The sequence below is a fragment of the Diadema setosum genome, chromosome 15 (assembly GCF_964275005.1).
Source record: "Diadema setosum chromosome 15, eeDiaSeto1, whole genome shotgun sequence".
NCBI classification, from domain to species: Eukaryota; Metazoa; Echinodermata; class Echinoidea; order Diadematoida; family Diadematidae; genus Diadema; species Diadema setosum.
The window spans coordinates 28,423,501-28,446,471 of NC_092699.1; the positions used below are offsets into that span (position 1 = coordinate 28,423,501).

A 22,971-nucleotide genomic window follows, 5' to 3' on the forward strand; every position below is an offset into this window, starting at 1 on the left:
ATGTGATATAACAAAAAATCCGCCCATTGAATGAACTCAATGTTATCTATACTATCTCTCACACTTATTCTTTTCAAGAAAATATATAAACATAAGGAGGCAAATCTGAATTACTTTTATCATCAAAGCTCAAATATCAAAAGTCAAAAAGGGAATAGTTATTGTGGGATTGCCCACTTCGATACCGATACTCCTGAACCTGACTCTGCGTCTGAGAACTCTGAATAGAAATTGACAATTCCTCTGACTCTGTTCCATGATCATGACGATTATGTTCTTCACCAGCAACAGTAGTAGATCTAACAGTAGACTGAGTAAATTTACAGCACTGGCATCAGAAAGATCATGTCTTTGAAGTTCTACGCTCTTCTTGGACTGTCCTTTACAAGAACTGCCTTGTACACTCTATTTCAGCTTTACAAGAACTGCCTTGTACACTCTATTGCTTTTCGGAAATGTGCTTTTGTCACAAATGTCAAAATCTTGTTCGTCTAGATAGTGACGCTGTACTGCATACCTGATTGACTGAATACTACGTTTGCTGTACGATGTGCCGTCCTCCTTCCTTGATCTAAATTTCACGGGAAATATCAGTCAATGAAGTCTTGGTAAATTTCACAAAGGCCTCAAATCTTTGCCATCCGAATTTCAGAGACCGCTTCGTGCTCGCCGAATCAGTTCCATTGATTAATTCATCCAATTCCTCGTCATTTAACAGTTCAAATTGCGCCTGCAACGGATCCGAGCTGGAGGCAGCCATTTTTCGTTCGTTTCGCTGGGCTATCGATATCGCGATATCTAACCTCTGGACTTCGCATATTTAGCATTGCAGGCACTGCAATTCAAAGGAGCCGCGCGCACAGACGATCGGCAATTTACCATAGTATTACAGGCAGTGCAATTGTACTGAAGTAAAGGAAGGAGGTGTGTCTCATTTTAGCGCTTCCTATTGGCTACATTCTTGAACCCATTTTATAACCATGACTCACGCCCGTAAATGATCCTACTTTATTCATTCATTGCAAAGAGCAGGGGGTGCTAACCCGGTGAAGTGGTCCTCCTACCAACCCACACAAGAAAAAGGCGAATGATGCCAACCTCTCATGGCTCGCCCCGCCCAGGTGACTAGCAATAGTCAGCAAGCAGTATCAGCCAAGTGTATTGCACATATTGTGCCATACAATTATTGAACAATCAAATGCAACCTATCTCATAATGTTATGAATATTCTGTTTCTTGTACAGTGCACTCCTGTAATAATGGAATTTTGTCACAATGAAGTAAAAATTTAGGTCCCAAAATTTGAATTCATATATTATATTTTTATATGCTCCTGTTTGTCTGTAGTAAATAAAATTTCGATGTATCAAAAGAAAACTGCCAGTCCCATGGACTTCGTCGTTTGGATAACTGAAGTTGCCTGTAGTGTATTACATCATGTTCTGATGTACATTGTAAAAGCAGTTGTGTGAAAATTTCATAAAACAAATTCCGTAATAAACAGTTACTTCTCCTAACGATTTGGAAATTTTATTGAGCAGTGCTTGATAAACAATGAAATGCTGAGAAAAGGGAACTGGAGAATAAAAATATTTTGATATACTAAAGCTTTACAAAGTGTGCAAAAAAAAAAAAGGACTTCACTGTATGTAATTTGATCAAAGTCAACAGATAATTCCAGTGATTATACAGTACAGTGTATCTGTAGAATTTCTGTGGTCATGACATCAAGTGTAAAGAAAATTGTAATTGCTAGTACAGCTGTATGCCATATACACTAACACATATATATGTATATATACAACATCTTATATATAATATGTATCTAACAAATATATTATACATATACATATATATATATATATATATATATAACATATATATACCTATATATGAAGACTTTGTTCGCAAAAAACGATAAGTCCATATTTGCCAAATGGAGATATTCACGATTAAAGGTCAAGAAAAATAAAGAGAATAATAAGAAAATTTTTGCTTCTTTTGACCATAACTTCAAAAATGTACCTCTATATGTAGTGACTAATATATCATTTAAAAGGTATCATTTTGTACTTTATGACAGAGACCGTACTTCAAAATCTTCAGAAATGGACTTATCGGTTTTTGCGAACAAGCTCTTCATAGACACACCCAAATACTGCATCATCTGTGTCTGTGTATGTATATTGTTCATTTTATTCTATGAAGTGAAACCTGTTGACAAAAACCCCAAGCGGGAGACAGAAACATGGTCTTTTAATTTGTGGCAAGGGAGAAATTGAATGTATAGACAGATGGTCACATAAGGTGTGCTTGTGTACCATGTGACCTAGCTGTCACATTTTTGTTAGTCCACGTAACATACATTCACCACTAGGTCTAGATATGGTATAGAACACAGTGTTCTTGAATAGAACATGGATTGATACATTAATATCTTGTTTAAGCAATATCAGGTCATTCAGTTGAAAAAAAAAAAAAATCAATGAACATTTATTACCGATGCGTTCTTGGGATATCCAACTCCTCGCTGTGTGTTCCTGGATGAACAGTGTTCTCTTTGTTTTGGGTCATGTATAATATGTACTATGAATGGGAGTAACAAATTATATATGATGAATATACATGTATAGATGTAATTATAGTATGTATACATATACATAAACATATACATATACATATACATACATATACACGTACGTATTATACATACACTGTATATACTTATCATATACGTGTGAGTGCATGTGCGCGGGCAAATGACATTATACTTCGTTTATCAACATGTATGTCCAGTAGTAAAGAAAAAAAAATATGAAGAGTTTGTTTGCAAAAACCGATAAGTCCATTTTTGAAGATTTTGAAGTATGGTTTCTGTCATAAAGTACAAAATAATACATTTTAAATGATGTATTGGTCACTACTAAAAGGTATATTTTTGAAGTTATGGTCAAAAGAAGCAAAACATTTCTTATTATTCTCTTTACTTTTCTTGACCTTTAATTGCAAATATCTCCATTTGACAAATATGGACTTATCGGTTTTTGCAAACAAACTCTTCATATGTAAGCTGACCTGATATAGAACAGACAACGAGATACATGTGCAAATAAACTGCAATTTTATTACTCGGCACGATGAGAAAGAGAGCATTTTCGAGTACAGCAGTAGAAGAACTTTGAAGGAATGTACAATAGTTTCCATCGCATGTGTTTTGTACCAGGTCAAATTCATGTACGGAATTAATTCCCACTGTTGTTGGAAGTTCATTCATGTTATACTTCGTTTATCAACATGTATGTCCAGTAGTAAAGAAAAAAAAAAATATGTAAGCTGATCTGATATAGAACAAACAACGAGATACATGTGCAAATAAACTGCAATTTTATTACTCGGCACGATGAGAAAGAGAGCATTTTCGAGTACAGCAGTAGAAGAACTTTAAAGGAATGTACAATAGTTTGCATCGCATGTGTTTTGTACCAGGTCAATATACGGAATTAATTCCCACTGTTGTTGGAAGTTCATTGGTTCAATTCACGTTTTACACTTGTATTCTTTTAAAAACTTTGATAGAATATGGTGAATAGTCCAAGCGATAAAACAACTAACCACTGATCTAGGGAGAAAAACTTCAAATGAATGTTTTCGCTCATTAATACCACAATATATTTATTGGGTGCTGTTCGTTATTTCGAAGGTTCGTTAATCCGAAACATGCAAATTCCATATACCTATGAGGTTCGTTAATCCGAAAATGAAAAAGGGTTCGTTCATCCCAACATTGTGGCGTTATTCCTAAGGTTCGTTGATCCGAAATGAAATAGGGTCCGTAACGAACCTTCGGAATAACGAGCTTTGTGTCATTTTCGGATTAACGAACCTTCGGGATTACGAACCTTATTTCGTTTTCGGATTAATGAGCCTTCGGAATAACAAACCTTATCCTATTTTCGGAATAACGAACCTTCGGAATAACGAACTGTAACCCAATTTATTATGCCTCAGGCGATTGTATTATGACCAATGAATCTATTTTGGAATGATGGCTTCTGATTGGTTGAATCTTCGTGAAAAAAAAAAAATAGCTCGCATAATTCGAAACTACATAGATTTCAATGACCATTGAGAGAGACAGGGCACCGTGTAGAGAGTGATTTAGCAAGCTCCGTTAGCGCGAGGCCCACAAGCTAAGTACATGACAATGTACATGTATATCAATGTTTAAATTCTTTGGGTAAAGATTTCACAAACTAATTAGTAACAGATTTGAATTGTAAAACATACATTGACTTTTTTACCATCTGAATGTAGCGCAAATCGTTTTCCCTTGTAGCATGCAACAATAATATAAGGAGAGGTAACCAAGAAACATAATCATAATTGTTGTGTCAACGAAAAATAAAAATGTGGCCAATTCAAGATATAGTGGGGTATACGAATAATGAAAACGATTTAGAGGGCACGCCTTATCGAAATCTAATAGGCCTACCCCTCATGCAATGATCATTGTTGTTCAGAATGTTTATGCATGATTTGGCGTTCCATTACAATCAACAGCCTTGTTTTTCACGCAACGATGATGGTATATAACAGCGTAACTTTACACTCGAGATATTGCTTATCATGTCACGAGCATGTTTTTAAATCACTGCGTTCCTATCCACTGTGGTTCATTGCGTACTAATAGACCTATTTATGGATAAGTATGCATCGTAATCGATATAGGATATTCTTAACCATGAATGCTTCTAGAGTTATTCATGTTAATAACCAAATCAATTAGGTAATGACTAAACATATACAAATTAAAAATCACCACATACAATAGTCTGATTTATTCAGGAAATGAACTACCGGTATGTGGATGTCAAATATACCTGTCATCAATAACAGACACTTTCAGACGGTGATGTAAAATTGTGACGGTGATGTGAAAAACAAGAGGATCGAACACGGTCAGATTCTCTTAATTTGGTTATGTCCTTCGAGTTCATTTTTTTTTTTGCTTTTTTTTTTTTATTTGTGTGTGTGTATGTGTTTTGGGAATGTTGTAGATTGAATGATCATCAAAGAAAACAACAGAAACAGAACAAACGCGAGGTGAAAGATATTGCATGCGCGAGGTGACCGAAATGCAAAATAATGTACGGAAACTCTTTGGAAAATTTCACAGTTCGTGTTCTTCACTTTCTGATATTTGTGAGTAACTGTGTATATTATCTATATTATAATAAGAGCATTACAAAATTGACGCAATTCAATAGTACAATGTTGGAACCACGTTGGAAAATCACTCCCGATGAACGGATTTAATGTGGTCACTATGCCAGGATATTTCGTTTTCCAACATAAAACGCAGGATAAAGAGAATGAAATGAAATTGAATTCAATGAATGAAATTTGCAGAACCTTCCGCAAGAGAGACATGGGTTTTTTTTTTCTTTTCTTTTGTCCTGGAGAACCACTATGTCCTCCCCGCCTCCTGAAAAAAAAAAAACACCCTGAAATGATTATAAAATGAAATAGGGAAATCATCTAGACTGAAAGATCTGCCTTTCTGAAAACAAAAGTGATAACCTTCCAGCACAAAACTTATGAAGGAGATCTATCTATTACTATTTTTGACAATAATAATTACATTATAATGAAAATAGTCAAACCAGTTACTGAAAGTAGAGAATAAGGCTTGCTGTATGTATACGTATACTTTCTCATCTTGTGACTTTGCATGGTGACTGTTGGTCAATTATGTTTCAATAATAGTCATAAAACTTTCCTCCCGATGCTCTGATTTCAATCGGCGATGACAAATACGACAGGTGAGATGATTAGGAGTGGGGTCGTGGATGCATTTCGTCTCGATGAATCATTTCCCCCGACGGCTTGAAGCAGGACATCTTTGGTACTGACACGATGTCGGCTTACGCATGGATGAAGGCGTCATCGTCATCGTACTTCCTCAGCAGAGCCGGGTCGAGTTCCTGGTTGACCTCGTCTGCCGAAGGTTTGGCGGGAACGGAGACACTTCGCTGTCCGCAGCTCAAACACGGGTGCATCTGATCTCTACTCATCTCCTGCCGACGACGGGTCGAAGGCGCCTTCAGTCCGTACAGGGGTCGCCGTGCCCCTCCGGGATGCATCATGCTGTCGTCGAGTTCCATGCTCCTCAGATAGTCGACTCCTATCTCGATGTTGTCGACGTCAACATCAACGTCAGCTTCCCCATAATACACTTCGGCCAGCCTCGCCATGTCTGCCAATGATATGCCGACATCGATTTTTTCCTCATCCCGGGTCATCTGTGAATTTTTCTGCGGCGGGACAACTTTTGGTTGATACACCGGTTCGTGCATGTCGACGTCGTCATCCAAATCAATCTGTTGCATCTGTTGTCCACCTAGGACTGTGTAGTAGTCCTCTTCAGCAGGCGTGATTTCGCGAGCCTCGCCCATCATGTTCTGCTGCGACACTTTCCCGGCTACCGCTGCTGGAATTGACGCAGATTCGGCCTGTCGTCGCACATGAGGGGCTCCGTAAACGTCGGAAACCAGACACAAGACGATCACCGTCGATACAACATAGAACGAATTCATTGTTGCTGCTTTCTGCTCTGTCGACTTCTGCGGAATAGGCCTACAACTTATTTCAGAGGCTCGTTATCGATGATTGCGGAATTGTTTTTATCTACATGCAGTGCCCATCACGAATTTGTTTGCTTACGTTGCGAACAGTAAGAGGTGGTCAAAGATTACCGCAACCGATAGCGAATCACAAACATCTGTATTAGAATATGATCATAGATAGAAAGGAAAGAACTTTGCACTCACAATCTGGCAAGCCTTATTGTTGGAATGGAAGATAATTATTCTAACAATAACAAGTTATCACAACTTATCATTATAATTTATATATGATTACCTGTTTCATTGTTTAAGCCTCATAATCACAGTGATAGATTATCAATATGCTTGTTTTATTAAAGCAAAATGCTTATGCTGACTTATCCAACAGGTTTTGTAGACCTGGACGTTCACCAAATTCACCTTATGCACTCGTGAGTTGATGAACTGACTTGCTGAAAATAATGCAAATTATCATAAAGGCCAAAAAGTGACCCGGCCCCTCAAAAAAAAAAAAAAAAAAAAAAAAAAAAAATGGAAGAAAGAAGACGCAACGCAACGCAAAACTGACAGGGGCCGCGGAACGTTTTTCAGTGTGTGTGTGTGTGTGTGGGGGGGGGGGGGGGGGCTGCTGGACCGGGGGACGGGGGGTGGCAAGGTCAAGACGAACCAAAAGTGTGGGGGGGGGGGAGCTGCAGCCCCCCCCCCCCAGCCCCCCCCCCCCCCCCCCCCCCGCTTCCGCGGCCCCTGACTGATACGTCAGTTTTCCTTACATTTCATGTTGAAAATGGAAATATTCGAAGTCTTGTGTATTAGAGATTGAGGGGTATGTCGTGCAAGACCATGACAACATCAAAGTCTTCAACCTAATTTGCATGATGTAGTCAGTCCGATTATCAGTGTTCCGTGGAAAACAAAAGTAAAGATTTGACTTCCTTACTAACCGCTCCAACTGAGAGCTACTGAGGTCCATTCTCAGTGACACTGATCGTCTGATTATCATTATGATAATAATGTATAGCCTAATGAAAGAGCACTTGACTTTCCTCTTTCGAGAATTCGAGAATACCATTACCCCCTATGTCAGTAACAATTCGATGAAATGAAAAATTAAATTTTGTGGAATTCTCTTTATATTTTCTCTACATTATTGTCCACATAATAACGAGTGTTGTTGCTGTTTCGATTTATGTCTATTGGCGTGTAGTTCATGGATGAACATTTTGCCAATGATATTATTATTACATGAACAAAACAAGACATGAACACAGTACTGTCAAAAAAAAAAAAAATACAACCGGATTTTTGCATTGATAACTTCTTATATGATTAAACTGTCTGCATGCTGTTTCAGGGTCTTGAAATAAAACATTGTAGCGTTGTTTTGCAGAAAACTCCATTCAGTTTTGTTAAGTGGTCACAGTGGAATGTGGATTGTTATAATTAAAGCAGGTCCGTGAGTCTGATTCTTCCCAGTTTAGCACTTCCATGCTCTTGGAACTGCATATTCATGTGTGAACACAATGGACAGAACTTGGAGGGAACCGATTCCTGACATGCTCTACAAAAATCCTATAAAAATTCTCTTTGACCGCTGAAGCAAATCGAATGGGGTTTTCTGTAAAACGTGGGTAATAAGTTTCACACCCTGAAAGTATATTTGGATTGATTATCTATTTTTAAACTTATTGGTGCGGAGGGTGCCGTAGTAATTTTTTTCTGGGACATACTGTACTATGTAGTCTTCTTATCCAGTGACGCCGGTGCCGAAACTAAAAAAAAAAGGGCATTTTTTGGTCGATTGTCCAATTTTCCTCAAACTTTCACTGATATTATGTTCTTCTAGTGATTGCTGCTTTCACTCAAGCCACATTATTCAAGTTATACTTGTATTTGGGTTCTGGTTTTCCGTAAAAACAGATACACAATGTTAAAAATGAAATCCACCTCAAACACTAATAAACTTCAAAAGAAAGAGAAAGATATTCCTTAAAGAATGATGCAAAAATAATGACAAAAATCAGAGAAGAAATAAGGAAGATGCGACATTGATCTCCGCCCTTTTTTAGAACATTATTTCACCAGTCCTTCTGAATATTTTAATGAGCGAGTTGATGGTGTCGTACCCTCACAATTTTTTTTTCTTTTTTTTTGGTGTATGTTATATAAGAAATTCGGCGAAATTATTATTTTTAGCTAATGCAAGTAAAAGCATGTTCCTAGTATACCGAGATAATTATACACTGTTTCTGAGTTAACATTTTTTTTTTTTTTTTTTGGGAGGGGGGTGGTTTTTAAGATAGGTTTTATATTCATGCAGTTGAAATATAAAATGTGACATTTCAAAATGTCATATCTTCCTTTTTCTTGTCCGATTTTTGTCATGTTTGTAAGTTTGGTAGGGAAAATTCTTCTTTTCTGCTTAAGTTTATTTCATTTTAATCAGGGTAGATTTCCACCTTCAAAAAGGTCTTTTGCAGGGCTGCACACTAACCCATTTTTTCTGCCGGTCCGACATGTCTCTGTCGGACCGGTAGATGCCCCATTTTACCATTTTTTACCGGTCCGAACAGAAAACTTACCGGTCAACAACGGCAACCTAAAAAAAAACATTAAATTACTGGCAAACTTATTTTCTTGTTTTTATGGACGTACCCCCCCCCCCCATGTACATTTTACTGATTAATGTCTTTTTAAACTTGAATTATTTATTGCACAAGAAATAAAAATAAATGAGAAAAAAAAATAGAATGTTTGTTCGTGAATTACAGTGTAAAATGATAATGAAAAAAAAAATCAGATTGTATCATGCGTTTGTGACTTTTTCTTAACATCGGCGCACGAACTTGCTGCATAACCGTGATTTAATGAATTATTTTAGCTGTGATATTTTCTGATGCACGAGCTACAAGGGGTTCTTTATTTTTCTTTCGACACTCTCTTCGCATTTGTGCATGCGTTCTGAAAGGTACACGACATGCAGGGCCGAATTCGCAATCCTCTTTGCGCCCATTTCTACCTCAAATATCAGCGGGATTGTGACGATTTCATGAATTACTTCGGCTGTAACATTTTATGATGCACGCGCCAAAAGGGGTGAAAATGTGTCCTTTATTTTTTTGCCGATATAAACTCTTCGAATTTCGTAAGTGCGTTCTTAAAAGATGTACCACACGGCCGAATTCATGATACTTTTTGCGCCTATTTTTACCTCAAATATCAGCGGGATTGTGACGATTTCATGAATTACTTCGGCTGTAATCTTTTATGATTCATGCGCCAAAAGGGGTTGAAAATGTGTCCTTTATTTTTTCCCGATAAACTCTTCGAATTTCGTAAGTGCGTTCTTAAAAGATGTTCCACACCGCCGAATTCATGATACTTTTTGCGCCTATATTTCTACCTCAAATATCAGCGGGATTGTGACGATTTCATGAATTACTTCGGCTGTAATCTTTTATGATTCACGCGCCAAAAGGGGTTGAAAATGTGTCCTTTTATTTTTTCCCGATAAACTCTTCGAATTTCGTAAGTGCGTTCTTAAAAGATGTTCCACACCGCCGAATTCATGATACTTTTTGGGCCTATTTCTACCTCAAACAAATTATCAGCGGAATTGTGGCAATTTCATGAATTACTTCGGGTGTAACTTTTTGTGATCTCATGCACGCACCAGCTAAAATGGTTGAAAATGCGTTCTTTATTTTTCTCCCCACAATCTCTTCGCATTATGTATAATAATACATAAAGATATACGACACGGCCGAATTCACGATCCTTTTTGCGCCTATTTCTACCTCAAATATCAGCGGGATTGCGATGATTAATCGGCTGTATTCTTTCATGATGAACGCGCCAAAAGGGGTTGAAAATGTGTCCTTTATTTTTTCCCGATAAACTCTCCGAATTCGTAAGTGCGTTCTTAAAAGATGTTCCACACCGCCGAATTCATGATACTTTTTGCGCCTATTTCTACCTCAAGTTAATATCAGCGGGATTGTGACGATTTCATGAATTATTTCGGCTGTAATCTTTTATGATTCACGCGCCAAAAGGGGTTGAAAATGTGTCCTTTTATCTTCTCCCGATAAACTCTTCGAATTCGTAAGTGCGTTCTTAAAAGATGTTCCACACCGCCGAATTCATGATACTTTTTGCGCCTATTTCTACCTCAAATATCAGCGGAATTGTGGCGATTTCATGAATTACTTCGGGTGTAATCTTTTGTGATGCACGCACCCAGCTAGAATGGTTGAAAATGCGTTCTTTGTTTTTCTCCCCATAATCTCTTCGCGTTTCGTATACATAAAGGTATACGACACGGCCGAATTCACGATCCTTTTTGCGTCTATTTCTACCTCAGATATCAGCGGGATTGCGATGATTTCATGAATTACTTCGGCTGTAATCTTTTATGATGAACGCGCCAATATGGATTGAAAATGTGTCCTTTATTTTTTTCTCTTCGCATTTCGTAAATGCGTTCTTAAAAGATATACGCCACGACCAAAAATCATAATTCTTTTTGCGCCTATTGTCTCCTCAAACTTCAACGGGATTGCGATGATTTTATGAATTTTTATTCGGCTATAATCTCTATGATGCACGCGCCAAAACGGGTTGAAAATGTGTCCTGTATTTTTCTCCCAATAATCTCTTCACATAATTATCGTATACATGCGTTCTTAAAAGGTAGGCCTATACGACACGGCCGAATTCACGGTCCTTTTAGCGCCTATTTCTACATCAAATATCAGCGGGATTGCGATATTTCATTAATTATTTCGGCTGTAATCTTTTGTGATACACGCGACAGAAGGGTTGAAAATACGTTCTTTATTTTTCTCCCGATAATCTCTTCACATTTGTGAATGCGTTTTCAAAATTATACACTGCACGCAGGGCCGAATTCGAGATTCTTTTGCGCCTATTATTGTTTACTCAAATTTCAACGGGATTGCGATAATTTCATGAATTACTCTTTGGCTGTAATCTATATGATGCAAGCGCCAAAAGGGGTTGAAAATGTGTACATTATTTTTATCCCGCTAATCTCCTACCATTTAGTACATGCGTTTTAAAAGGTATACGACACGGCCGAATTCACGATCCTTTTTGCGTCTATTTCTACCTCAAATATCAGCGGGATTGTGGCGAATTCATGAATTACTTCGGATGTAATCTTTTGTAATGCACGCACCAGAAGGGTAAAAATGTGTCCTTTATTTTTCTCCCGATAATCTCGTTGCATTTGTGCATGCGTTTTTGATAACCGACACGGCATGCAGGACTGGATTCAAGATCTTTTTTGCGCCTATTTATTTCCTCAAATTTCAACGGGTTTGCGTTGATTTCATGAATTGTTATTCGGCTGTAATCTTTTATGATGCACGCACCAAATTAATATGTCCTTATATTCTTTTCTCCTCTATAATCTCTTCGCATTTCGTACTTGTATGAGCTTTTGAAAGGTGTACGACGCGGCCGAATTCATGTTCCTTTTTGGGACGATTTCTACCTGAAATATGTAAGCGGGACTGCGATGATTTCATGATTTTTTTTTTTCTCCCTTGTATTATCTCTTTACATTTTTTAAGGGCCGATTTCGTGATCCTTTTCGCGCCTATCTTCATTATGAGACCATTCTGAACGAATGAAAATATTCATTTACTGTATCGCTGAATATAGAAAATCATGAGTAAAATGACCCAGAAATGCGTGCGCTTCTATCAATGCTTCTTGTCTGGCATGACCGCCGATCGCAAGCAAATGAACAAACAAAACGGGATCGGGGAAACAATCCATGCATTTCAACAGTTACATTGTACCGTACATCCTTTGCATGTACTGTATTGCATAGCATGGCAGTGCGTGAGCAGCGCCAATGCGCAAGCGAGCGCGAATAACTGGTCGACTGCTAGTGCTCAAAACTAATATACAATTGTATGTTTACTTTACAAATTGCACCGGTAGACATATTCGAAAACTTGCGTAAAACGTGTTGAACAATGCGATATCTTGCATTCTGTTTCTCCCTGATCGGGGCTGATCTTTTTCTTTCTACTGACCCCGCCAATGCTTTTTTTTTACTGGTCATGTCGGACCGGTAACTTGTGGATTTCCTGAAAAGTTACCGGTCCGACAGTGACTTTTGCCGGTCTTGACCGTCGGACCGGCGCCAGTGTGCAGCCCTGTCTTTTGTATTATACTAGTAGTACACCAGTAAAACATTTTGGTACAAAGCAGTCTTCTATGGAGGACGTTGGACTGATATGGGCGCAAGAGGGCATCATTAGCATTTCATGTTTAGATTGATCGCTCGTATTGAATTCAGGAACGAAGATGAATGTCAAGGAAGGTGAGTGAAAACGAAATTAAGTATTAGACTTTGATTAGACCCATCCCTTTGACACTAGCATACCAGTAGATCCAGTGCTACATTTCTGTCGATACACTTTTGGAAATCTAGCTAGAACAGTCTACCAATATACTAGTACTTTGCACTGTTACTCCTCTATCTTTGTGTCTAGTGCGTCTATACCAGTGATAACGGTCCCACCCGTCCTGTAATATGTAGGTTCGTGTAGTCGGTGATCCTCTGTGAAAAATACAGCTGATTTTAGCTAGATACTTACGTACCTATGGATACCTATGGAAGATTCTGAACGCAGGCTGAGCCTCTGTATTCAGATCCAGGTTCAGTCTTTAAGATGAGCGTGGCGTCAAACTTAAATTTTATGGGTTCATTTTCCCAGAGTTTATCCAAACCAATTTCAAAGCTGAAGAAGACACTGGGTGCACGTGCATCTATTAAATTTCTAGGTAAACTATTCCATGGTTTCCTGATGCGCATGTAAAATGAATTTCTTCTTGTAGTGGTTTGTGATCGAAAAATATACAATTCTTTTACTATGTCCTCTTGTGCATTTTTTTTATTAAACCCAAGTCAGGCACTACTTCCTGATCACATTTATGAAATAATTTAAAGGCTTCAATCATGTCACCTCTCGCCCTGCGGTATGCTAAAGTGGAAAGTCCAAGGTGCCTCAATCTTTGTTCATAAGATAAAGATCTTATTTCAGTAACTAATTTTGTGGCCCTCCGCTGGACATATTCTAAAATTTCTATATGTTTTTTCAAATGAGGACTCCATACTGCGTGGGCGTATTCTAAATGAGGTCTTACCAAAGCTTTAGAAATAACAATAAAAAATTTTCTTTATTTAAATAAACAAATGTGCGTCTTATTAAATTCATAATTTTACTAGCTTTGTCTATTTGTTCCTGAAAATGTTGTTCAAACTTGAGTTTAGAATCAACTGTGACTCCTAGGTCCTTGCATGAATCCACATGTGAAAGATGATGAACAGTGTTTTCAATATTCATAGTGTAATCATACATATTACCTTGGTTGCCGCCAACCGTGAGAACACAACATTTTTTTGGGATGAAACCTAAGGAGCCACTTGTTCGACCAAGAAATAAGACAATCAAGATCTTTTTGCAGAAACACAGCATCGCTATTGGAAGTAACATGTCTAAACATTTTTGTGTCATCAGCAAACAAATGAATACTACTGGAAGTTACCTGCTCGGGAAGGTCATTAATAAAATACATAACAAACAACATAGGACCAAGGACACTTCCCTGGGGAATACCACTAATGACATCATCCCAATATGAAACAGCACCATTAACACAAACACGCTGCTTCCTTCCGAGAAGAAAAGATTTCAGCCAATCAAGCAAAGGATTAGCAATGCCGAAAGACTCAATTTTTGCTAACAATCGTCGATGCGGTACCTTGTCGAAGGCTTTAATGAAATCTAAATAAATCACATCAACAGAACCACCTCCTTCTAATAAACTTGTCCACTCATCTAATACGTTTAATAATTGTAATGTTGTTGAACGACCCGAGACAAAACCAAATTGTCTTACACTGAGAAGACTGTTTGAACACATATGTTCATAAATCTCATCTTACTTACTTCACTCAAGTTCACCCTTCTTTGCCCATATATATACACCGTAAATATATGCCATGATTTGTTTCACACTCCATAAGTATTCCTGTTTTGTGAAATACAGAAGCAATGGAAGGTGTGTCATCTGAAGTGGGCAAGAATGCTCAGACTATGAACGGATCCGCCGCAGAAGCTGAGAGTGATGCTCTTGCTACTGTTCCAGTCAAGCTGGCTGGAGATGCCCTCGAGGAACTGCTCGGTCAGATGGAGGAATATGCACCCACGGTGAGTTACACTTTACAGATGAACATGTGAAACACAATCTATTTTTCTTGACAACTGTGTCTGTGTCCATAGATCATGAGAAGGTACCAGGCCTGAATTTGTAGCCCGACCAGACGCTGTTAGTACGCTGTCGCTACCTACAGCGACTGGGCTGTGTATAATGAGAAGGTAGCATACACTACAAATTGTACGTCACTAGTCTAGCAGTAGTGTTAGGGTAATTTGCAAAGCGTTGCTTGCCCGGGCCTTCCTCCCATACTTCATGACATTTTTTTTTTTTTTTTTTTCACACTGGATATGTATTTAATGTTGTTTATTATCAACATCTAGACTGTTATAAAATCAATGTTCTAACCATGCTAACTGAAGTCGATTTGAAGAAGGGAGAAAACTTAATGTAGAACTAAGAATATAGACTGCTTCCTAACAATAGGCTTATGTACATGTAACTTGTTTATAGTCTAGAGAGAGCCTGGAGAAGACACAAATAGAGATGAACTGATCAGAATGAGTACGAGGTCTGGTAGTGGTAGGGCTCTGATTTTAATCTGATGCTACTTACACTCAGCAGAACTTCCAGTTGAACCTCTTTTTACTAATATATAAATAATATTTTCATATTTTCAAATATGAACCAATAGAAATGGAAGGAATAGAGGACTCATTTATTTATTTATTTTTTTTTTTTTGAGCAATCTAATTCAGTCAACGAATAGGTGAAGGAGGGCATGACATGATTAGTAGGTGGGGATGATCACAAAAAAAAAAAAAAAAAAAAAATTGGGAGATGTCTGGGTTTAACGAAAGGATCAGGTTTGATTTGTGTGAGGCAGAATGAGTGAACACACCTGAATAGAGAAAGGGTGAAAGTGACAAAACTGATTAAAGGGTGTGTACAGTTCTGGTCGAGGTGAGGATTTAGCTTTTAACGTTTTGCGAGATATTCAGAAACCACTCTATGAGATGTCAAAGAGCATGCAGTTCTGAGGGGCATCAAAAGTTTATTCGATGAAAATCAGTTTTGAAATGGCCGAGATATCCAAAAACAAGGTGAAACAAAGAGATCCTAATAAAGTTGTGGCATGTCGCCTTTTATTATTAGCACTTTTTTTTATATTTTAGCCATTTGAAAACCAATTTTCATCAAATAAACGTTGAATCCTTCTTAACATTAGGGCAATTCCACGCCAAAGTGGACATGACATCTAAAATTTCAAATTCATATTTCCCACGCAATTTTGGTATCAAATGAAAGCTTAAAGTGTGAATTTTATTGATTTGAGTAAAAATGTTTAGTATTATAACATATTCGGGGTCAATTTTTCAATTGTTTAACTAACCTTATTAATTTTCAAAAATGCATAAATTATAATACAAATGTAGCATGGCCTGTATTCAATATTTGAGAAATAAATGTTATGAATTGTTATATTTAGAACTTAGTAATTATGAAAGAAACAGTTCATTTAATATTTTTACGGTTTCCATGATTTGTAACGCTTCAGTGACTTCCTAAAGGTGACCTTGTATTTTGTCCTTCCGTTACCACAAAAAGAGGTCTTTTTAATATTTTATGAAAAATAGTAATATAAAAACCATAAAATTTTCAGTGTAAAGCAAGTTTAGGTAGGCCTATAACTTGGCACCCATCCATCCACGAAACCCCTCCTCTTTGAATAATTATAAATAAATTAAAAATGTCCTTCCGTTACCGAAGCTGGTAACGGAAGGACAAAGGTGTGGTAACTGAAGGACTTAGAGTCTGTTTTTAGCTATTTAATATCCCTAAGATGAGAACACAAATGTGTCAGAACCTACTCTAAGTACCCTTGACTAAATTCAAATAACAAATGAAGCCACACCTCTTTCCTGAATGCAAGTCGACCCAAAATTGGCTCAATTTTGTAATTTTGTGTACAAACCCTATGGGAAATAGTGCTCTTTCATAAAACTCATAAAAATCTGATAATTTTTTTTCTTTCGATCACTTTGATTACTTGACTTTCGCTTAACTATGTTTAAAAAGTGGTCTGCAACAATTTTCTTTGGAAAAAAACCACTTAAACAACAAAAGGGAAAAAACAAAGAAATACAAAAGAAATTCAAGAAACAATAAAAAATAAAAGAATTGAGATTGATTTTGCAATTTTTTATCACTACATTTGTTTAATACCTCAAAATGAAGATCCACACCAAGAAATGTCCATAAATTGCTTCACATTAGTATTCTATGGGCTAAAATGTAATTTATTGAATAAATTTGCATAATCAATTCATATGATTAGGAATTAGCAGTATTTTGAACAATCTAACTATGGTCTCGTGTAGATTACTCTCCAGGGTGATGTGTGCAGATTTTAATCATGATTTATTTACGGGGGATTAAGCAAAAGAAAGAAAAAATATCACATTGGACTACAAGGATTAACATTAAAGTTGGAAATAACATCCTTCACTGTATGCACACGAAGCTCTTTGTCCTTCCGTTACCACACATTTAATGAAAACATTGTGCTGTAATTAAAAAACCAGGTGACATGTTTCAAAGTTGAATACATAAAAGTAAAGCTAAAACTATTCGGATCAAACTGTATACCTGCCACATATGAAAAAAATTATTAACCTTAGAGAGGTTTAATAAAAACTAACCATAACCCATCTTCCCCATACACTTTACACAGACGATCTGCATGTCCTTCCGTTACCGTCCTTCCGTTACCACACACACATGGACATTATGTGGTGTAATTAAAAAATAAATAAACATATTTGAAAGTCAAATATATTCCATTATAGCTAAAACTATGGCAATTAAACTGTATACCAACAAATTAAAATAGCTCCATAAACTTCACAGAGTTTTGATAAAAACTAATTTGCCTGAAAACCCATGTCCATTTTGATGTCCTTCCGTTACCGACCTCATTAATATGCATATTTCATTACTCTTTAGCAGGTATGACAAAAATTTTGGTGGAAATTATAGTCTTTGGCTCTGGTAATACATCTCTGTAGTTTGAAATGCTGTATCCATCAAACTTTTCTTAGAGTACTTTTTTAAACTGTGAAAATTCTGTCTGAATGTCCTTCCGTTACCGTGGAATTGCCCATTACATGCCCTTTCATATTTCATAAGAGGCTTTTCATCATTTCACTTAGGAATGTTCAGAACATGAATCCCCACCTCAACCAGTACTGTACAGTCCCTTTAAGATGGAAGGTATCATGAGCAATGGTGATGGGGATGGGGGTGAAAACTGAATATCATTTACTTACAATGTATCTTAATTAATGCCAAACTGCAAGGCAATGCTGAAAAGGAAACTAATGCAAATTAATGCAAGGTTTAGATTTAAATAATAGCAAAGCTTAAAAAGGAGAGTAGATTCTTGACAAACAAGATAAATGGCAGAGTGAGTGACAGTAAAGTAAGTCTTACAAACAATATGTTATGGTTGTTATGGTATGGAATAAATGCATGTAAGGCTATAAGAATTTGGACGACTTGATTGAAAAGTGCATACTCAAACTTTCTTAGACTGTGTGAATGTAGTACTTCCAGTAGTTGCCTATTTATCTTTTTTTTTCTTTTTTTTTAAGGGGGGAGGGGTGGAGATACTGATATGTATATTGCAGATGATGAGAATCTCTCAAATGTGTCCAAAGTCTAAAAAAGGATCTGATCATGATATGAGAAAATGACGATAATGCCAAAGAAACCTAAGAATTATAAGAAGTATTGTGTTTGTAATGCTGAATGGCATACAGTTGAGTTCCATATTTCTGACAGGTTTGCACAAGCAGTTTAACCCAAATTGGGCTACTCTGCATCAGAGACTGTGCTCAGTCACCCTAGACTTTATGTCAAGTCCATTTTCCACCCATGACTCACAAAGTGCTTCTTGTGTATTGAAGATATTGAATGATAATGTTTGCAATCACCAATAATATGATGTGGGTTGGTTCATTCTTCCCTTTGTAACTGATCATTGGCACTTGAATATTTATCTCATGTATACATGATGAAGCTTCTTTTCTATTAAATTGTGGTGTGTATTCTCTTTGTGCAAAATCCTGGTTAAGTATTCCTTTCCTCTCTTTGTTTTGTTTTGTTTTTGTTTTTTCACTCAACAGATACCAGATGCAGTTACTGGCTACTACTTGAACAGGGCAGGGTTTGAGGCTTCTGACCCAAGAGTGTAAGTGTTGAGTGGACAATCTTGTTAATCATTGGCAGTGTCTAGGTACATAAGACTACACAGTCACTGACTGCTGTCAACTAATGAAAATGAATCTTACATGTGAAAGTCAGAATTAACCCCAAAAAAGGTATACCAAATGATTTTACTGTACATGTCATAGCAAGTCAAACATGGATTCTGACCAAAGGATTAGCCACACTTACAGTGGAATGTTAACAAGATTTTTTAACATCAAGGATTTTTGCTGGGATATGTCGATTGCAGGCATGAAAACATTTGTGCAAGCTTTGTGAAGTATCAATTGATTCTTCTTTTCCTATCAGTTATGAAGGTTAGATTGCACAGCATAAAATCTTTTTTAGGCTCTTTACATTTGATATCTTGAACTGCTTTTAGGAGCTTGTAGGATCTGAAGCACAAGGTAGGTGTAAGCCTCCAGATTGTTTATACATAATGCTATTGAGTTCCAAAGGCTAGAAGTTACAACTGTAGTGTGCTGGACAATGACAGAATGGGTTATTGCACTACCATAGTGTACACCATAAAGTTGGAGGAAAGTTGAATATGTTGATCAAGCTGAAGGGGAGATTATATGCTTTAATAGCACTAACTAATTCCTGTGTTTTCTAGTTGGAATGATCCCATTGTAGTGACATTTGTGAAGCTTTTGGGAGTCAATACTTCTTTATCATACCTGGTATGTTTGATCAATTAGTCATGTGTCTTCCAAGTAGCTCTTTGTTATATATATTTTTTGTTTTGATTTGTTTTCTTCCCTTCTCTACAGTGTGCGGTTGATATCTCTAGCAGCTCAAAAATTCATCTCAGATATTGCCAACGATGCCCTCCAGCACTGCAAGATGAGGGGCTCAGGTCAAAGTTCAAAAAAATCTGTCAAGGTCAGTTGATATTTGCTCTTGTTTTTGTTATGGTAGTAATTCATGGAAACAGTAGCCTAGCAAATAACAAGTTTAGAAATTGAGTGCAGTAAAGGCTCTCAAAATGTACATGGTGTTCAACTTAAGTGAAATGACTTTTTTGGCTATGCTCAGACCGGGGGGGATAGATTCCGCCCCCCCTCCCCCCCCCCCCCCCCCCCCCGAGATCTCGGCCATCGGTGGTGCGATCGCGATGAAATTTTGCATGCGTGAGACCCACGTCATAATCTACAAGATTGTGTCATAAGATTTTTTGAAACAATCAATTTCTAATTTTAATTAATTAATTATGCAAATTAAGCTCAAGATGATATTTTAGCCTAATTAAAAGCATTGAGAGTCTAATTTTTGATCTGTAAATCTCTTTTAGCATAATTATTCAACAATTTTACATCACAAAAACTTCCAAAACTCATTTCAATTCTTATGTATTTTATTGTTTTCAGAATTTCTTATGTATTTCATTGTTTTTAAACTTTTGTTTTTTCTTTGTTTTTTCATTGGAAATTGTCACTGACCACTTTTCTACCATAATTAGCACAACATTAATCAATGAAAGTGATTAATTGTAAAAATAATCGGGTTTTTATGACTTTCATGACAGAGCACTGTTTTCCATAGGAAATGTACACAAAATCACAAAATTGTGCCCGTTTTGGGGTGACATTCCGTTACAAAAATGGGCGTGGCTTCGCAAAAGTATGCGCGGACGTTGCAAAGTTGGTCTCAAAAGTTGCGCGAGACTTGAACGAAGAAAGTCAAGAAGCCTCGCAACAAGGCCTTATCGCGTTACAGATTCATAGCGCAAAACGTTGACGGGGGGCGGATTCCCCCCCCCCCCCCCCCCCCGGGCCTTTTAGGGTTAAAGTGCATTGAAAACTGTCATACATGTAGATTATTGACTCCATAAAAGTGAGAATCATCAGAGCGGAAAGTGGTTCTTGATGCATCTGTTACAACCGGTAGTATTTTTTTTTTTTTTTTTTTTTTTTTTAGATTTTATTTTGCTGACGTACTAGTATTTTTTTGTTTTTTAATTCTTTGATTTTTCTTTGTTCTTTGTTCTTTCCGTCATGCCCAGGACAAACGCTACACACTGACAATGGAGGATCTCAATCCAGCGCTGACAGATCATGGAATAAATGTGAAGAAACCATATTATTTCACATAGCAAGTTAAGCGACCACATATATATGTACCAAACTGTTGACATATGCAGGAACTCCCAAAAAGGGGAGATTTGAGTCACTGCAGTGTGGATTCTTACAAAATGGCACAATTCTGTGCCGGAATGCATGTATATTTAATAACTGCCTGCACCTGGAATCACAAAGTGAGCTCATTAGCATAGAATGCTCCAATGTAAGAGAATTGGAAGAGAAAAACATTAGAGCATGGACGTAAAGATCATGTTGATGCAAGCTGTACATCATCAGAAGTGGATGCGGCATTGAGTTTGGACAGAATGACAGAAAAAGCATATTATGTCTTCTGCATATCAGTCAGTGGCATTTGTTGGAAGTCATGTACTACCTGTGCCGATGGTGTTTTTTAGAGTTGTACATCTTTGTTTTGATCAGCCTCCGATAGATATGTGTGTTAGCCTGCAACTGGTAGGATAGACGGTGTCTCTGTGTCGGCACTCTTCAGTGTATTTTAATATTGTGCAGAGCCTCAGAGATGGACAGATGGAGTGTCACCTGATTATTTCCTGTGACTTCTCCACCAGTTACCCTGCAGAACGCCGCATACTGTTATCCTGCATGTCTTGCAAATAGTTCACTTTCAAACGTGGCATTGCGGTGCGGCGGTGGGGATGGTGTGGCCAATGTTTCTATATTTGTACCGTAAAAGTGATATTTTTCGCGCTCTGCCAAGTAAGATGAATTTTGCATGTTTTTAATCCTGCGGAATCAAGAGATCACATGGTGGGACATATGACAAGCAACAATATTTCACATGATGAAAGTTTCCACTTTTACAGTATATCGTACATGTATTACCTAAAGTATTATATGCAGATATGAAATGAGTGTGAAATTGATGCATACTGTACCTACGGTATTCTGATTTGCACAATCATATTGATTTCTCGTCATGTTTATAACTCGTAAGGAAGTGTCAAAATATTTTCTCTTTTTACCACATCATATTATAACAAATATATTAGTAAGTTTGCACTTTTTGTCCATCATGGTAATTCAAAAAAAAAAAAATGGGCGGAATGAGGATTGGATTGACCATAGAAACACAGAGTGGGACTATTCAAAACTTGATGCAGTAAACCATTTTATAAAATGGGTTCAAGAATGTAGCCAATTGGAAGCGCTGAAATGAGTCACGTGTGCGTGCATTAATTTCTTCAGGTATGCACTAAGAAGAGTCTCTCTTCCACCTCCCTGGCCTGACGTACGTCACAATGTTTAATGCATAATTAGCATTATGCATAAATTAGCATAATTTAGTGTAAATGATAATTTTTGAAAAAATTAGCTTCATGGTACTTTAGATTACATCATAGGCAATGCGTGTGCCAATTTTCGTCGCGATCGCGCGGTCGTCGGCCGAGATCCGGAGGGGGTGCCTGGGAGCCCCCCCCCCCCCCCCCCCCCCCCCCCGGCTCATCATCTACCTGAATAGCCCGGTTAGCCTAGTTAGGGTTAATACACAGCAGAGGGGCTGCAGGAGGCCTCATCACTATAATAGTAAGCAATGCAGCCTCTTTTGATCCTCTGAAGAGGGCAATCTCAAAACGTCATCAAAATTGTGTGCAAACACTTATTGAACCCGTGGTAATAACACACTTATTGGACATTTACTCCATGATCTGTGTCTGTTGGTCCACATAGATAATAAGCCAGTTCACAGTTCCAATCTGAGCATGTGCAGAAAAAGATCATTGCAGACCTTCTCTTGAAATGGATTTGAAACTGAGATATTCAAAACCTAGATAGGG

At 37.4% G+C, this 22,971-nt stretch overlaps 1 protein-coding gene across 1 annotated transcript; it reads left to right on the forward strand.

Moving 5' to 3' along the window:
• Nucleotides 1-12,954: 12,954 nt before the first annotated feature.
• Nucleotides 12,955-22,417, forward strand: LOC140238887 (transcription initiation factor TFIID subunit 10-like). The gene is made up of 5 exons (XM_072318784.1): nucleotides 12,955-12,981; nucleotides 14,715-14,875; nucleotides 19,010-19,074; nucleotides 19,865-19,976; nucleotides 21,097-22,417. Exons 1-5 carry the CDS (start codon nucleotides 12,966-12,968, stop codon nucleotides 21,184-21,186), a joined length of 444 nt encoding a protein of 147 aa, XP_072174885.1. The 5' UTR covers nucleotides 12,955-12,965; the 3' UTR covers nucleotides 21,187-22,417.
• The last annotated feature ends 554 nt before the right edge of the window (nucleotides 22,418-22,971 follow it).

Excerpts from the sequence above, each read along its gene's own strand:
- LOC140238887 (XM_072318784.1), top strand. Across the intron at positions 14,876-19,009 it reads TGGAGGAATATGCACCCACG|ATACCAGATGCAGTTACTGG; the intron begins GTGAGTTACACT and ends TTCACTCAACAG. Across the intron at positions 19,977-21,096 it reads GTTCAAAAAAATCTGTCAAG|GACAAACGCTACACACTGAC; the intron begins GTCAGTTGATAT and ends CGTCATGCCCAG.